The sequence below is a fragment of the Zalophus californianus genome, chromosome 1 (genome assembly GCF_009762305.2).
Source record: "Zalophus californianus isolate mZalCal1 chromosome 1, mZalCal1.pri.v2, whole genome shotgun sequence".
Classification (NCBI taxonomy): Eukaryota; Metazoa; Chordata; class Mammalia; order Carnivora; family Otariidae; genus Zalophus; species Zalophus californianus.
Window position 1 is genome coordinate 85,900,065 of NC_045595.1, and position 17,778 is coordinate 85,917,842.

Genomic DNA, 17,778 nt, shown 5'->3' on the forward strand with positions numbered 1-17,778 from the left:
TCCTGATAGTAAATTCAGCAAAATATTTAAAATCAACTCAGACAAGTGATGCAGGAATTGTTGAGAGGGTGCTCAGCTCTGCGACCTAACTGGGTTTTCTTTCCAGACTGCTGTGTTTACTCTGTATTTGACAGAACGACTAATTTTTTAAAATGTATCAATCAAGCAGATTAGATTATTCCAGTGCACTCCATCAGAGCAACCATTTCTGAAGAGTATAATGATCAGGTCCGTGGCTCAGAACTAAGCTTTGTTTCAATCTACAAAACTCAAGGCAGCAATTTTCATATATGCCTGAGAAGGTCAAGGGCTCAGAACCAAGGTGAGCTCTGAGGCGAGGAAAGGAATCGGATTCTCCATGCCAAAACAAGGCTCCCCCTGAATGGGAATGGTCTAGAATTCCTATTCCTCAGGAGAAACAGCTAGCCATCGTAGTCCTTCTTTCTGATAGCACCTTGAACACACAACACCAAGGAATCAGAAAAGCCACTTACCACTGGCCAGCTTTAAAAGAAAAGTCTTTATCAGCAACACGCAGGCGGAGCCTCTTCACTGATGGCGACTCATCAGCAGTCCCACACACCTTAGCAGCTGACACCATCTAGAGCCAAAAGATAAACTGCGGCTGAGGTTAGTGTGTCTACACATCACGAACAAACTGTGGCTTTCTGGTAACTAAGGTTTTTTGAAAGCTACAAAGATGTGATTTTTGAAAATTACAAAACAAGGTAAAGCACACTCTGCTTTAAGATGCTGCCTACTACCTGGTGAACAAATTTAATTATCTTATTTTTGAGAGACTTGCTATCAGATTAATTGAGTTTCATTCTGCATGCAAAAACCATCTCTTAGAGGGGCTGGTTTGATAAGTGTTTCTTTGCTGAGCATCTAGTATGTTCCACACACCAGGCTGGGTAATCTGGAAAGAGCCTGGGGGAACAGGAGCCCTGTGAACCACCTGCCCGGCAGGTGTATATATGACATACATAAACTGAAACCCACTGTTAGGTACGAGCCTGTGTTTGTTCTGAGCCTGCAAGAAGTCCATGACTCGCAAATTTCAGAAATTACAAGTAAGCACTTAGAAACTTTTTTTTTAGCAATTTCACAGTCTGTTGAATCTAATTATAGACAACAAATTGGGTTTGTATTCCGTTTTTGTTTTCTTTTTTTCTAACCCAGTGTTGATTATATTTGACAAAACATAAACAGTCCACAACCTTTGAACAGTATTAAAAACGGCCCTTCGCTACAGATAGCTTAAGCAGCACTATTCTAAACAACGTATCTGGTTTCTAGAAAACCCTAAGGTGTGAGCTGGGCAGTCCTCAGTGTCATCCACACCTCAGCATCCCTCAAATTCAAAATGCCTCTACTTCCTTCGTTTTTTGTTTCTTCTACCTTTGGGTTTTTCTTCCTCCTGAAATCTGGGACATTTTCACAACAGGGGAAAAAAGACAATATGACTCTTTCCTCAACCTCCGACTGCCATTCAACTCCACTTCTGGAAGCAAATGAAAGCAGTAGCAGGTGACCAAAACACAATCATTCTCCTTGGATGGAGTTAGCTTCACGGCTCCACCGAAGGGTGCCTTGGAAAGCTGTCAAGATCAATGAACCTCACACCCTAAAGCTGGCTCCTTCAGCCCCTTTCTCGAACAGGACTAGGTCTAATCAAACTACCAGTGGGAGACCACTCTTAAAAACCCACTGCAAAGTTCTCCAGATGGATGGTGGTCTCCCTTATTGACTCAAAACATCTCTGAAAATGTCTTACCCTTCTCTTGCTCCCATAAAATCCCTTGCCTCTTCCTCTGGATTTTTGCCAGTCCTCTTTCTCCTCTCCCTGAGAGCAAGTGGGTTGCTTTCCACACCGACTCTCTTCCTGAGCCTCTGGTTCTAGTCTTGCCCTCCCTCTCTGAACCAGTGCTGCACCCACTCCCACCGGCCCCTTCCTTCGGGGTCACGGTTCCTCTCCTTAGACCTCCTGTTTGTCAGACATGTTACCTACTGCCATTCGCCTGTCCTAAACAGCTCAGCAACAAAATAAAAAGCAGCAGCATAGCGTGGCTGCCAACAGCCCAGGCTCTGTAACCACACTGCCTTGTAGGTAATCGTGGCCCCAGCACACACTTACCCGCTGTGGGACTCTGGGCATATTACCTAGTCCCCCCTTGGCTATAAAATAAGATCAACAACACTTGTATCTCAGAGCTGCTGCGGGGCGGGGGGGGGGGGGGGGGGGGGGGGGGGGGGGGGGGGGGGGGGGGGGGGGGGGGGGGGGGGCGCGGGGCGTGGATTAAATGAAATACGTGCAAAGCACTTATAAGGCTGCTGACTCATAGTAAATACCCATTGTCAGTTATAATATATCTTATTGCATTCATTATAATTAGCTTATTAATATTTTTACATTATATATTACACTTTATTCATATATTGTTATCTACGCAAAACCACCCCAGTGCTACCACGCAGGACCTCAAAGACTGAGCCCTGAACACCCCCGGGGGCCTATGCTCATGGACAACACTAAAGACCTGTAAAGTACAGTGGTCTCTGTACCACATCCTAGCTATTTGCTAGAACAAACTTAAAAGCCATACTGTCTTTAAGCTATTTTAGAAAACTTGCCTTTAATCTCTGCCTCTACTGATACTTCCTTATCCGACAGAATCTTCTCTCTGTCCTTGACACTCTCGGTAAACACAGGCAACCTGGCTTCTGCTCTCCAGCAACAACTTCTAAGGTGGGTGGATGCCTGCCCGAACAACCAAACTCAAATGCCCAGGCTCAGCTGTCCCCCTCCCTGCGCCCCCTGCGTTCCATACTTTTTACTCCCTTTCCCTCCTTGAAACATGCTCCTTGCCTGGGATAGCTGACGTGGAACTTTCCGGGTCTCCTCCTGCCTCTCCAGCCTGGTCCTTGCTCCTTTACCTTTCCTCCTTGCACTTCCTCAACGGGGCGCTCTCTCTAAACTGCCTCACCCCCACCCCCTCTCCCACCTCTAGGCCAAGGCTCTCAGGCATTCCCAAAGCTACTAACCCCCACCCCAACTCATCAATTACTTTTCTGCCAATCAGACCCACATCTACGCTCTCCTGTGAGTGACAAGAGCCAACGACTGAGGAGCCTTTATCTCAGGTATATTCCGGGTGCGGGCTTAAGGGTCTCATGTACACCAATTCATTCAGTTCATATGAATAATCATAGTATATCCCAAGAGACGCTATTATTAACCTCCATTCTGCACATGAGGCAACAGAAAGGTTTAGTAACTTGCTCAAGAGCACTCAGGAATGGCTGAGTCAGGATTCAAACCTAGGTGTGCCCTTAATCACTTGATAGTCCCGTCCCAATGGTAAGCTCACTTATGTGTCCAACTAAATCTACCATATTCATCCCTTCCACAAACATTTCTTCAGCCTGTGCTGCCTGGCACTGGAGACGCAGAGATGCAGAAGACTGCTCCTGCCCACAGGGAGCCCCACAGAATCAGATGCTTTCCATCACCAGGATTTCCCTTCAGGACTCATCTTGGACTCAAGAGAGTCAAATCCATTTTCAACTGGTGTAAAGTGTACACACACACACACGCACCGAGAATCTCTGACTCTCCTCCAGGCATCCTGTCCCTAACGTGAACAAGTTCCACAAATTCAGCTCATGTCTTTTCCTCCCCATGCTCACCCTCCAGCATCCTAAGCCAAGAACTTCTTCTCACTTGAACTGCTGCCTTAGCCTCCTTCTTGTCTCTCTCAAAGCAGCCAACAGGTAAATACTGCTAGTATTCTGACCTCACTGAGTTACCCTCTAGCTCAAAAACCTTCAAGGGCTAACATTCAACTTGGGAAAAAAAGAAAAAAAATGCTAAAAGGCCTTCGTAGCTTGACCTCTCCTATATCCCTATGCTAGTGGTTTACCAGACAAACTGGACAATTTGCTGGTTCTCAAAGGCACCTGACGTTTGCCGGCCTCCCAAAACCCTGCCTAGGTTATTGGGCACGCACCACACTCTCAACCCTGTCCGTCAACCTCCTACCTGCCCTTCCAGGCCCTGCTCCAAGACTAATCCCTGCCTGACATTTTCCTGCTTTTCCCTATCCCCTCAACTCTACCAATAAGATGTTTGTCTTCTTATCATACTTAGCACATATTAATGTAACCATCAATCCTCACGAACGTGTCTCTTCCACCACACAAGACCACAAGCCTCCTGAGGTCAGGTATAGGGTAGAATCTACATCTGTATCAACTCCCTAGATCAAGCACAGGGCTCAACTCATGGTGAAGATTCAGTAAGTATTTGCAGAATAAATGAAAACTCTCGTTTAAAGTCACTTAAAAGTTAGTTTCCTGAACAAAAATTAGTAGAAGTTCAAGAGACTTTTGTTATTTAAGAAGAAAAGGAAGGGTAGGGGTAACCATTACAGAAAATCTAGATTCATGCTTAATACTGTGAGAGAGATAAGGGAAGGTGGAATTTCTTCAGTAGATCAGGACTCTTCCTTCATTTTCCAGACACTCTATTTTAAAGATTTTTTATTTATTCATTTGCCAGAGAGACAGAGACAGAGAGAGAGAGAGAACATAAGGAGGGGGAGGGACAGGCAGAGGGAGAAGCAGGCTCCCTGCTGAGCAAAGAGCCCGACTTGGGACTAGATCCCAGGACCCTGGGATCATGACCTGAGCTGAAGGCAGACGCTTAACCAACTGAGCCACCCAGGCGTCCCGCCAGACACTCTATTTTAAATATCTTATTACAAAAACAAGTAATAAGATTCATCAGAGGACTCTCCATTATGTTATTACTCTCATTTTTCTTAGATTTACCAAAAAAAAGTTTATTTTATAAACATTCATTATTTTCCTTCAACATAATAATCTGTAAAAACATAGCCAAGAGCTAGATTATTTCATTTATAACAGTTTAACTGGCATCTGTCGGATTCACTGATAAAACTAAATAGCTTTAAAAACATCCGCAAGAGTCACCTGGTGGCAGGGAAGCCAACATTCACAATCACTGAGGGGGAGCCAGGCAGAGGGACACCGAATTTCAGCTGGAAGGTGAGCATGCTTCACAATCAAATGCTGGACTGTGTAAAACGAAATCAACAACCATTTGCTAATGTTCAAAAATAAAATTCAATGAAGAAAGAAATTACAGTTTCTATTAAAAAGTCATATTTTCATTTAAATAGTCTCTATGGACAAAATGTTCACAGGTGCTTTATGCTTATTGCTATTAATACAAACGGTAATACACCTGTTGTTATTAGTCCTAATAACCTGGGCAAAACTGCTCTAACAGGTCACACGAAGTATGTTGCATGATTCATGATTTTTAAAGACATGCCTTCCTATTAACACTTTATTTTATTCAATTAAGGCAAATCTACATACTATATAAAGATTTCTAGTAAAGGGGATTAAAAACATTAGCAAAATCTTTTTGAAGGCCACATCTTTATTTTATTCTGGAGCTAGTTTCATATAATTAAGATCTGTAATCACGGCCCTTGTTATATGCCATTCTTTCTTTACTTTTATGAATAAAGAAAACATGATGGAGAAACTATATGTTTTAACATTTGTACTTGTTCTCATGCTTAATGGATCAAAAGATTTCACAACTGAAACCTCAACTAGCCATGTCCTAAGTTAAAACACATGGCAGGAAATGAAGTTTTCCATAAAATAACATTTAGACTCTTCTACTGTTCAATAAAATAACAATACATTTGCCAACTTTTACTAGCACACATTTTTAATGGTTTGACGGAGTCAGCATCTAAAAGGAAATTCCATCATACTGATTTTTAAAAATGGTTTTAAGTAGGGTATTTTGTCGTTACTGTTGCTGCAAAACTCTCTGTGCAGGAAATAGGTCTTTCTTTGGGAAACCTAGCTGGCTTCCTCTGTTCCCTCCCATTCATTCGTTTGCTGTTTAAAAATTTAGACAAAGCCAGGATTAGAAATAACCTTAAACAAAAATACCGTTAGGGCACAGAGAATTTCAGAGTCGAAGGAAAATTTAGTCATTGTCCAAAATAGTGTATCATTTTACACATAAGGAGATCAAGGCCCAGAGACATTACTTAAATTATGGCAGAAAAACCAATCTGATGAGTAGGAATCTGACTAAAAGAAACTGGTTTAACTGAAGTGATTTATTGACAAGGAAAGACCACAAATTCCTGTCAACTGGACAACTTCGTAAGTAGCTTCTGCCTGTCCACACCTCATCCTGGCATGACAAATGGACTCTCCTTGCTCCTACCAAAGGCTTACCCGTCCACTTGGGCTGAGTTTCCTCTCTGCTGGAGAAACCCTCTCTCACATATTCCCCCCTTTGCTCCCCTCTCCACAAGACACACACGAGCACGCGGGTCTTCCACCTCACATAACGTCAACCGCAAACACCTATGTATGACTTACCATGCGCCAGGCCCTTCACATACACTCACTCATGCATTCTTTGCAACAACTTTAGAAAGCAGGCATTATTACTGTCATTCCCATTTTTTTGAAAAGATTTATTTATTTATTTGTTTATTTATTTATTTTAGAGAGAAAGAGAGCACAAGCAGGAGGGCAGAGGGAGAGAACAAAGAGAAATCTCAAGCAGACTCTATGCCGAGATCAGAGCCCAACGAGGGGCTCAATCCCAGGACCCCAAGATCATGACCTGAGCCAAAACCGAGAGTCGGAGGCTTAACCAACTGCGCCACCCAGGTGCCCATCATTCCCACTTTATATATTACAAAACTGAGGTCCCAAGGTCAATAAGTGGCAAAGCAAGAGATTCAGATCCAGGCATCTGGCCGTGGTGCTTTGCTGCTTCTCCAAAAGAAAAAACAAGGCTCTCCCTTAATCCAGCCAGCTGTCTGGCCATTTCTCTGCTCCCATTCACATAAAACATTTTCAAAAGTTATATATGGCCCTGGCTCCACTTTCTTCTCTCTCATTCTCCCCCCAACACAGTCCAGTCAGGCTTTTACTCTCTGCAATGCACTACTGCTCATTCTGGTCACTGCCACCCATTTTGTTACATCCAGTGATGCCTCTCAGTGCAGAGTTCAACAGTTGGCCACTCCCCCCTTGAAACACTTTTTCCTGGCTTCCCCAATACCCTGCTGATTTCCCTCTGGCCTTGCTGGTCCCTCTCTTCTGCTGCACCTCTAAATATTGACACACCCCCAGGGCTGAGTTGCAGGCTCCCTTCCCCCTACTCTCCACATGGCTAAAACCTTTTATTTTCAGCAGTGAACTCCAAACTCATGTCCAACTGATTTGAATTCCCATTTCAAATGACACATCCAACTACAAAACTCTTTTATCTCCCCAACTTTCTTCCTTTTTATTATTATGGGAGACTGAAACATATACAAAACTAATAGAAATGGTATAATGAATCTCCATTGTACCCATGACCCAGATTCAACAGTCAATATGAGCCGATGAAACTCATGGCTAATCTTGTTTCATCTATAACTCTACCCACACTCTACCTTCCCACCCCAGATTATTCCAAAATTGAGCACTTTGTCTCCCCTCCTCCAACTTGTTCTCCATCTTAGCAAATATACACCACCATCCTAATCTACTCAGATTATTCAAACCCCAAAGCTAGAAGTCTCTTGGTTTCCGCTCCTATCGCACCCACTACAGCCATTCCACCCGCCAATCTGTGCATCCCATCAGCCCTCCGTCTTAGCTCCACCCACTGTTCCCCATCCCCACCACTACTACCACCCTACTCTGAGCCGCCATCACTTCTCCTGGGACTGTATCCTTAGCCTCTAGCCGGTGTCAAACCCCAACAAAAGCCGTGTTCTACTGAGCAAAAAGGTGACCCATTGGGTGAAATATGCCCAATCATATGGCATTTCCCTGCTTAAAACCTTTCATCCCCCTCAGAATAAAATCCTAACCCCTTATACAAGCCCATAATAGTTTATACAACCTGGGCCCTGCCTAACTCTCATCCTACCACCTTCCTCTGAACACACCAAGCTCATTTCTGCCACGAAGCCTTGGCTCTTGTCTGTTCCTCTACCAGAAATGCTGTGCATGTGGCTGGCTCTTTTCCCCTCTTGTCTTGGCTCCAGTGTTACATACCAGCTTAGAACAGCACCCCTGCCCCCAGCCATTCTGGCCTCCCGTGACTCCGCCCTGTTTTACTGCCTTCAAGGATGTATGACATCTGACATTCTCTGGTTGATCTGCACCAGAATGAAGCCCCCCATAGAGCAGCGGCTTTGCCTGCTTCAGGCACCGCTGTCATGCCTGCACCTGGAACAGGTACTCAGAACAGGACTGCTGGATCAAAAATAACATCTATTTCATCGCATTGGATCCCCTAGGGGAAAAACAGAAAAGGGCCTGGCCTTTCAAATGGCTTAATTTATTGAACAAAAGTGTGTCTGTGAAAAGCACTGACACTACACATTTTATTTTTTACTTTTATTTATTCATTTGAGAGAGAGGGGGAGAGAGAGAGAGAGCACGAACAGGGGTGGGGGTCAGAGGGAGAGGGAGAAGTGGACCCCCTGCTGAGTGGGGAGCCCGATGCGGGGCTCAATCCCAGGACCCTGGGATCATGACCCCAGCTCTGAAGGCAGATGCTTAACTGACTGAGCCACCCAGGCGTTCCCTACACATTTTAGACATTAACAAGTTCTGGGCATTGCTAAAAAGTAGCAGTATAGGCAAGTCCTCACTTTTCACAGCTCTACCTGTATAGATCCATATAGTACACTTGCATTATCACCTCATCTCTTAAGATGGAGGCCGTCACCGTTTCTACTTTAAAGTTACTCATCCAAGGCAGTTCAGGTAATCAGCCACAGAGGTGGAATTAACACTTGTTTATGAGACTCAGTACCACATTGGCACTGTGCTGGGTACTACGGCTACAACCTGGCTATGCCGGCCTTACATCAACGAGCCCCCGTCTCTGCAGGCTTCCACCCGGAGCAGCCTGACTTGTGCATCCTAAGGAGCCCCAGGCCGGCTGCCTGGCCATCACACTACACCTCCCTGGGAGTCTCACCAAAAGACTGGGCCCAGGCCCTCCACAAGCCACACTGCTACCTCTTGGTGGTGGACGCTGGAAGTTTCTCCCCACCATGCTCTGCTGTCGGAGCTGACAGTGTGGTAAGGCTGGAATGAACTACTGTTCATCCTAGGCTGGATAATCTCTCAAAGGCTCTCTAGCAGACTCCAATAAGCACAGTAAATTGGTCTCCAACTGTTAGAAACATTCCACATTAAAGAGATGCCTGACACATACGCCCCCAAGTTGAAGGCCATTCCAGCATACAATCTGTCCAGAATGTGTAGGTGATGACTAGCAGAGAATTGTAAGGCTTCAACTCAGGACACGGTCCAGATCTCCAGCTAAGCAGCTCATCCCACTCAACCCAAGCCTCCGCAAAACCACAAATCAAGCAGACTATTAGCACTCGATAGTCAGCACGGGGCCCGTAGGACCCCCAAAGGTCTCTGTCCCAGGAGCCAGGCCATTTGACTTTATTAACTACTGTACCAGCCCCAACTCTCTCCTTTCTTACATCCAGTAACACTTAAGTCAAGTTTTGATTTGGAACAGAGATGAGGATATGTGAAATTTATCTTCCATTGTGTTGCTCAATTAAACTTGGTCTAAATCAAGTGTCACATTGTTCTGTTGTAGTAGAAAGAGAAACCAATTTGATATCAAAGATCTGAATTCAAGGTCTGAGATCCCCACTTACTAAACATGTCCTTTAAATGTAGGCCACAGTGTAATTTTCATCCAAAACAGGGCACCTGTGAGAGTGAAATGGGATGCTAGCCTGGGCAAATCAGGAAGCAGCATCACTGCATCTAAATCTCTGAAATCTTAACTTCCTCATCTGTGAAATGTGTGAGGATCCCTTCACCCCCCCCCCAGGGTGGTTGTAACAATCAAGTAGCAACTTGATATAATCGAGTGCTTTGTCAACAAAAAGGTAATGATACACAGAAGGCATTTTTGGAGAAGGCTTAGGCTTCTAGAAGAAGCAAACTAGTACAATTGAAAGAGGATTAGTGGTTTCTCCACAATGAATTAGGTGCATAAAATCAGTCTCTTCTGATCAGAGTCCAACTAGAACTGAGGTCAAGGACTTTATGTATCATGCTCAGGGCTGCAACCCTAACCTAGCCTAGTGTCTGGCATATTTCCAAATAAATGCATACGAATTCGTCATTTTTAAAAATGCTTTCCTTACCAAACTCTGCCATCAAACTGAAGACAAGTCCATCTTGCTCAGCGGGCTGGCCTTCTAGAGGCCAAGCATGGAGTGACCCCTCCAGTGAAATCTTAGTCTGGCTTCAACAATCCTTACAGCATTACATAATCTTACTTTTATCTCCTTGACATTTCTAAGGTTACCCAGACTGCTTATTCTTTGATCCTTAAGAAAAAAATGTGAACTTGAACACAAACAGTTAAATGTCATCCAACTCAGACCTCAGCTTCCTGCATCAACATGACCTCAGGCTGGTTACATTTATAGCCCCAGATAAGAAAGAAGCATTAACATCATAATATGGTCATTCAATAAATTCTTCAGAGGGAACTCAAGCCCTAACAAGGGAAAAAACGTTTCTGGGTGGGCGAGTGCTCTATTCTTTGCCCACTCCAGGAGGGGCAGCAGGGTCCTTAGGCCTAGGAGTCAGAAACGGGGCTGGAGCTTCCCTCTGGTCCAGGGAGAGCCACTAGCTTATCTCCTGGGCTCTGCTTCCTCTTTCATAAAATGCAGATGCCATCCTATTCTGAGGCTACTTCACAGACTTGAACTGAAGAGCAAGTGGCATGCTGGGAGTCCTTTCTATAAAGCATACTTGTAATACAAATTAAAGGCAAGAGAGGTATGAGATGGTGACCCAGTTCCATAATGGCCCAAGCTGAGGTGCTGTTCATTTCGGCAGGTCCAAAGTTAGGCTCCTGCTCAATGGCTAGGAGCTATCCTCTGAGGAGCTGGGGTGAGCCCACCCTTCAGAGGGTGACCTTATACCCTCTGAAGCTGTAGCCCAGACATCATCTGACTTTATCCAGCTCTTCCTGGCTCCCAGCTCCCATTCTGTTTGGGAGACGAGAGGAAATCAGAAACAAAGCAAAAAGAATTGCAATTGGAAAATTCTTCTGCCAAGGTCCCATACCATAGGTGCATTTTCTGACTTCTGGGCATTACAATTCTTAACTTTGCAATCACACTATTAGAGCTTACACTAACTTCCTTGTAGTTTTTTTTAAAACTTTACTCAGGGACCCCTGGGTGGCTGAGTTGGTTAAGCATCTGCCTTCGGGTCAGGTCATGATCCCAGGGTCCTGGCATCAGGCTCTCTGCTCAGGGAGGAGTCCACTTCTCCCTCTGCCCCTCCCCCTGCTTGTACACTCTCTCTCCCTCTCTCAAATAAATAAAATCTTTAAAAAAAACTTCACTCAAACAAAATAACCCCCAACAGTCTCAATAATTTTGTCCTAGAAATTCGGAAATGCTACTCTAATTCAGGGATTGGCAAACTATGATCCACAGGCCAAATCTGGGTATTTTGATAAATAATGTGTTATTGGAACAGAGTTGCTCAGATTTGCTTATGTGTTACATATGACTATTTCACACTACAAAGGCAGAGTTTTGTAGTTGTAACTAAGACAACATGGTCCATGAAGCCTAAAATACTTACTGACCTTTTACAGAAAGTATACCAAACCCTGTTCTAATTCTACCTGCCTCAAAATACAACAGAAAAGAGTGTAGTCCAAGTTTGTTAAATAAACTGCTTTTTCTTCAAAACCGGCAAGATGTCACTTTTTATTTTATTTTTCAATTTTTTAAAAAAGATTTTATTTATTTGTCAGAGAGAGTGGTGCGCGCACAAACGGGGAGTGGCAGGCAGATGGAGAAGCAGGCTCCCCGCTGAGCAAGAAGCCTGATGTGGGACTCAATCCCAGGACCCTGAGCCAAAGGTAGACATTTAACTGACTGAGCCATCCAGGAGTCCCAAGATTTCACTTTTTAAAAAGAAATCCTAAAAAATCACACATTTACGGAGTGAGCATTTTTGTATGTTCAGCAAACCAAAGAGAAAAAAAGTACTTTCAGATTTATCATCACCGGGAAAAGTGTATTTTCCGCCACATCCATAAATCTATTATGCCGAACTAATTTTACAGACATCTCAAAAAAATATTGGCCTAAAACTGAATCCACAAACACACGACTCTTGATCTCAAAGCAATTCTCTTTAGTATTAGCTTGAAAAATGGGGCCTATACAATAGTCTTTCACATTAAAGTGTATCTTACTATTAATACCAAAAATTAAATTCCTGCAACAATGCAATGTCTGACCATGTTTATAGAAGTGTATAATAGTTTTCTTCTTGTTAGTTTGAATGTAGTATAACACTAAGCTAAATATATCTAAATATGTGAAGAATCACTCAAAAAGCAAAATCCAATATCCAATTTATGTTTGTAAAAGAAAATGGGATTACTCACTGAGGTAAAGGGTGAGGATCCTTTATTTCCCAGCCTTTGACAGCCCTTCAGGTGGTAGATTAGCTTTCTAGGGTCTGAATATGGTGGAAAAAAATCTGCACATGGGAAGGGTAACAAGAGCTCATCCACCTTCCTTTCTCAGATGTTAGTGCTTTCTCCTTTGATGAAATAAGTTGTTCTAAAGTAGGGTTAAGAACAAGGACTTTGAGACATGATGCCAAAAGAAACAAAAAAATTTAGAAAGAAAGGAAAAGGTAAGCTATTCACAAAATGTAGGCTGTCAAAGTTCTATCCTTAAAATATAACCCTAAACATTATACATGTGAGGGTAGGTCTCTCAGTTGCTGCTATACTCCCTTCATCAAAAATTAATCCATTTAGGAGAGCCTAGGTGGCTCAGTCGTTAAGCGTCTGCCTTCAGCTCAGGTCATGATCCCAGGGTCCTGGGATCGACCCCCGCATCGGGTTCTCTGCTCGGCGGGGAGCCTGCTTCTCCCTCTCCCACTCCCCCTACTGTGTTCCCTCTCTCGCTGTCTCTCTCTCTGTCAAATCAATAAAATCTTAAAAAAAATTATTCCATTTATTCTAAGTTTAAAGGAAAAATGTGAGCATTTGCCTGTCATCTTTTCAAAGTCCTATCCGAAAAGTTCTGAACAAAAAAATAACAAACTTCCCTGGATTGTCCTTCAAAGGGATCGAGCTCATCTGTGGCCTTCTCCATGAGTCGGTCATTACTGTGTACACTGTCCAGCCTAGGAAAGCTGGCCACGGCCCAAAGATACAAACCTCCCGACGAACGACATTGGCAGTTCTCTCCAAGTGATCAGTTTTCCTTTTGGATTTCATTATGCTTTAATAGAAAGCAAAATTAGATTATTATGTGTTGTCCTCATAAAAATAATTAGTTTCCCCTATAATATCATGACTATTCAAAGTACACTCTAACATTATGGAGCCTAGGAAGTGGTCAGTGAAAATCTGCACATCTAACTCAAGGTTAATGGTCCCCGGGTGGCATGCCTATTTAAGCAAGACGTTCTGATATGCCTTCAGGAGTCTGATGAGTCTCCCACGCCCATCAGCAGGTCAGGTCTGTGAATCACCTCAAATGACACTGAGGGCCAGAAACCCACCTTGCTAGAGTCAAGTGGCGCAGAGCGCTGGCTGTCAGCCTCAGCGAGGCAGCCGGAGTGCAGACGGTCCCAGCAGAGCTTCGCAACAGCCCAGGAACTGCAACAGCAGCACAGACCATGGTGCCTCCTGCGCAAACATAAAACTGAAGTTAAACTATTTTAAGAAAAGGCAGGGAAATATCGGACGATTTCAGGGGCCAATGAAGAAGAGTCTGGATTTTTGTTGGTAGCCATATGAGCTGCTCTAACAAAACAAAGCAATTAAAAGGCCTAACTCCACCCTGACAAAATTTCTGCCACTACTTACAGCTGACTCACCAGACCCCCACAGTACATACCTACGTACTTAGTGGTGCCATCAAATATCCTTACCCTCTGTTAGTTTCCAAAATCACTAACCAAGCTCATGTGACTGATCTTACGCTATGAGAGGAGAGAAGAGATTTTATAACTGCCTAGTAACTGTATTCCACCCAAAGAGCACCACGTAAGTCTTTAGTATTTCTTGCTAGATTAAGTGCAAGCAGCAAATTGTCCGAAGTTCACGGCCATGTGGATAAACCAACTGCAGCTGCATGCAGTCACACAGATGAGCATCACCAGTATCACACTGAATGAAAAGAGTGAAAACCAGACTCAAAAAAAGTGTATATTGTATGAGTCCAGTCATAAAAAGTATAAAAACAGACGAAATTAATCTCTCAAGTTAGAAATCAAGTTAGCAGTTACACTTGGGGAGGTAACAGTGGCAATGCTGTTTCTTAATCTGAAGGCTGATTGCATGGGTATTTTCATTTTGTAAAAATTCATCAAACCACAGAAGATTTTTAGAGTATTAAAGATACTCTGCATGATACCATAGTGATAGTGATAGATACATGTCATTATACATTTGTCTAAATCCACAGAACACGCCACACTAAGAGGGAAGTAAACTACAGATTCCGGGTGATTATGATGTGTCAGTGCAGCTCGTCAGGTGTAATGGATGTTACCACTCTGGGGGGGGTCACCAATAATGGGGAAGCTACCCATGTGTGGAGGCAGGGAATACATGGAAAAACCTCTGTACTTACCCCTCAATTTCACTGTAAACTTAGAAATGCTCTAAAAAAAAAATTAAGTCTTAAAAAATTAATCAAGCTGTCCTCCAAGGATTTATGCACTTCTGTTTCAATAAAACGTTAAAAAAAAAAAAAGAAAAACCAGAAAGATTACCCAACATTTAAATTCTAAAACCTGGGCGCCTGGGTGGCTCAGTCGTTAAGCGTCTGCCTTCGGCTCAGGTCATGATCCCAGGGTCCTGGGATCGAGCCCCGCATCGGGCTCCCCGCTCAGCGGGAAGCCTGCTTCTCCCTCTCCCACTCCCCCTGCTTGGGTTCCCTCTCTCGCTGTGTCTCTCTCTGTCAAATAAATAAAATCTTTAAAAAATAAATAAATTCTAAAACCTACAGGCTTATCAAAAAAAAGCACTGATGGCGAGTCAGATGATATATTTTTTTGGTTCCTACCATTCTGTTATCCTCTGCCAATTTTTGAATATTTCTCTCAGATGGTCACCTTTAACATATTATATTGCCATATATAGCTGTCCTTTCCTCCATTAGTTAGAGAATAAATGATAATATATGAACACACCCTTTTTTCTGAACTCTTGGGAAGGAACTACATAAATTAATTGTAAGAAATTTCATGTTAGAAAAATTCAAGCTAAGTGTGCTTACATTCCTACTCCATATTTTTCATTTAGTCCTTCATCTGACAAATATTTAGTAAGAGTCCATTACGTTGCAGACACTGGGGATACAGACATAAACAAAACAAAGACCTTAGGGAGCTAACACTTTAGAAGATAGAGACAGAACACAAATAAAAGTAAATAATCAAGTGATGATACAAGTCAGTTATAACCAAGTCATATCAAAAAGCACTGCTTTCTAACTAAGAGATCTATTTCCTATCACAGTATGTCGTAGCATCATTGTGGGTAAACACGCTACTCACCATTTTTCTCTCTAGTAAATGAAAAAAACATGAGGCCTTTCAGCTCATGTACGACTACTAAATGTAGTTTCTCTCCTTTAAATGTACTAAACCAAAAATGGTACATTCGTTGTTGAAAGAAGGAAGGCGAAACTTACTTTAGAAGTCCATGAGATCTTAGGAGTCATTAAGTATGTGGCTGGCTGACTGACTGACATGCAATACTTTGGTCCTGGTATAATAGGGAGACCTTTGGATAGACACCGGTTGGAACAAGGGCAGTGTTTCCATATACTGAAATTCTCACAAAGTTCCTGCAATGGCAGAGACGACATGTAAGAACCATGTTCTGGGAAACAGTGAAAAGGTACTCTCGGCTGCAAAAGGAAAGGCTCATTATAATCAGCAAGCATCACCTCACAGCAAGTCTACTCTTCACTACCTCTTTCCCATCAATTCTTCCCCCTTGTGTTTCCACTTGTCTCTTCTGATTGTTTCTCTTACTGCTTCCCTCTTTCAGCTTCCTTGGCCCGTCTTTAACTCTTGTTCCTTATGATACCCACCCCATGAAAGACCAGAGCAGGGGCACCTGAGTGGCTTAGTCGGTTAAGTGTCTGCCTTCTGCTCAGGTCATGATCCTTGGGTCCTGGATCGAGCCCCATGTTGGGCTCCCTGCTCAGCAGGGAGTCTGTTTCTCCCTCTGCCTCTGCCCATCCCCTCAGCTCCTGCTTTCTCTCTCAAATAAATAAAATCTTAAAAAAAAAAAAAAAGACCAGACCAATGGCTGGAATGATATAGTTACATGTCACTTAAGGCCAAGTTTCCTGACAAAATTGAACTGATATATATAGTTAATATGGTAACACTGTTCTGCTCAGCGTTTTAGACAACCACAGCTAAAAAAAATTGTCCTCAAATAAGATAGACTTTTTGGTGATTATGCTGTTTAAAGGGTCTACTGCTCGACTGAACTTGACAATAAATAAGTGTTGGGGCATCTGGGTAGTTCAGTCGTTAAGTGTCTGCCTTCAACTCAGGTCATGATCCCAGGGTCCTGGGATCTAGCCCTGCATTGGGCTCCCTGCTCAGCAGGGAGTCGGCTTCTCCCTCTCCCTCTGCCCCTCTCCGCCGTGTGCGCGTGCGCTCTCTCTCAAACAAATAAACAAAATCTTTAAAAAAAGGAAAAGAAAGAAATGTTAATTTTTAAAAGCTGTTCTCTTTAAAATTCTAAAATCTGGTTTTTGAATGCCAGTAACCATGACCAAGAGTGCCACCTACTGGTAAATAAAGGGTATTTTTTATCAAATTGTGTTCAAAGGGCCCCCCAAAGCAATAAGGTATTAAAAACAAAAATAAAAGACAAAAATCTACCCATTTCTTGAAATACATCCAATAGTTTCATATAGTCAATGTAAGCACTTGATTAGCTATAGAAAACACACATTAAGGATTTTCTAAAATGATACAAGAAAGAATATGCCATCAATGTTTCTATCCTCACAGGCCTTACCTCAACCAAAAAATTCTTACTTAACTCTATTTCTGAAACAGAAAATTATCTTATGATAAATAAAACGTATCCACTTAATCAGTAAAAAAAATTAGTGCCGGCAACAGATTAAGATTTAAAATGAATTATACTGGTTTCTGTTCAATAAGTACACTCAATTTAAGAATTGCTGGGGTGCCAGGCACTGTTTTAGGCTGTGGAGACACACTAAAGAAACAGACACAAAGCCGTTGTCATCATGAAGCTTTTATTACAGTGTGTCCAGCCAATGATAGTAAACAGATGATTAATGAGACAAACATAGATTACAATGAGTATGATAAAGGAAACGAGTGGGGGAATATCAGGAAAGGTCTCTCTCAAGAGATATCTGAGCTGTGAGACCTGAAGGATGAGGAGGGGGCAGCAAAGCAGACAGTTAGGACAGAGCCATCAGCAGAGGCCCAATCACAGAAACAAGCCTACTCTGTTACAGGAACCACAGCCAGTATGACTGGAGAGCGGGGAGCTAGGTGATAGTGACAAGCGGTAAGTCCAGCAGGTAGGCAAGTGCCAGATCACATCAGACCACGGAAAGAGTATGGCATTTATTGTAAGGGCAATGGGAAGCAACT

The 17,778-nt window shown here is 43.1% G+C and overlaps 1 protein-coding gene across 3 annotated transcripts in view; it reads right to left on the reverse strand.

The window, feature by feature from the left end:
* The window catches only part of OXNAD1 (oxidoreductase NAD binding domain containing 1), a 40,691-nt gene that overhangs the window by 18,228 nt on the left and 4,685 nt on the right, over window positions 1-17,778 (reverse strand). The window contains exons 2-5 of one of the 3 annotated variants that reach the window (XM_027584528.2): window positions 15,813-15,968; window positions 13,672-13,798; window positions 13,325-13,388; window positions 495-601 (exon numbers count right to left, since the gene is read on the reverse strand). In XM_027584528.2, coding sequence (XP_027440329.2) covers window positions 495-601; window positions 13,325-13,388; window positions 13,672-13,790 — 290 coding nt within the window. In that variant the 5' untranslated portion in view covers window positions 13,791-13,798; window positions 15,813-15,968. Of the gene's footprint in view, window positions 1-494; window positions 602-12,538; window positions 12,998-13,324; window positions 13,389-13,671; window positions 13,799-15,812; window positions 15,969-17,778 lie in introns of those variants that run through there. The other 2 variants (XM_027584527.2, XM_027584530.2) reach the window with 2 other exon arrangements.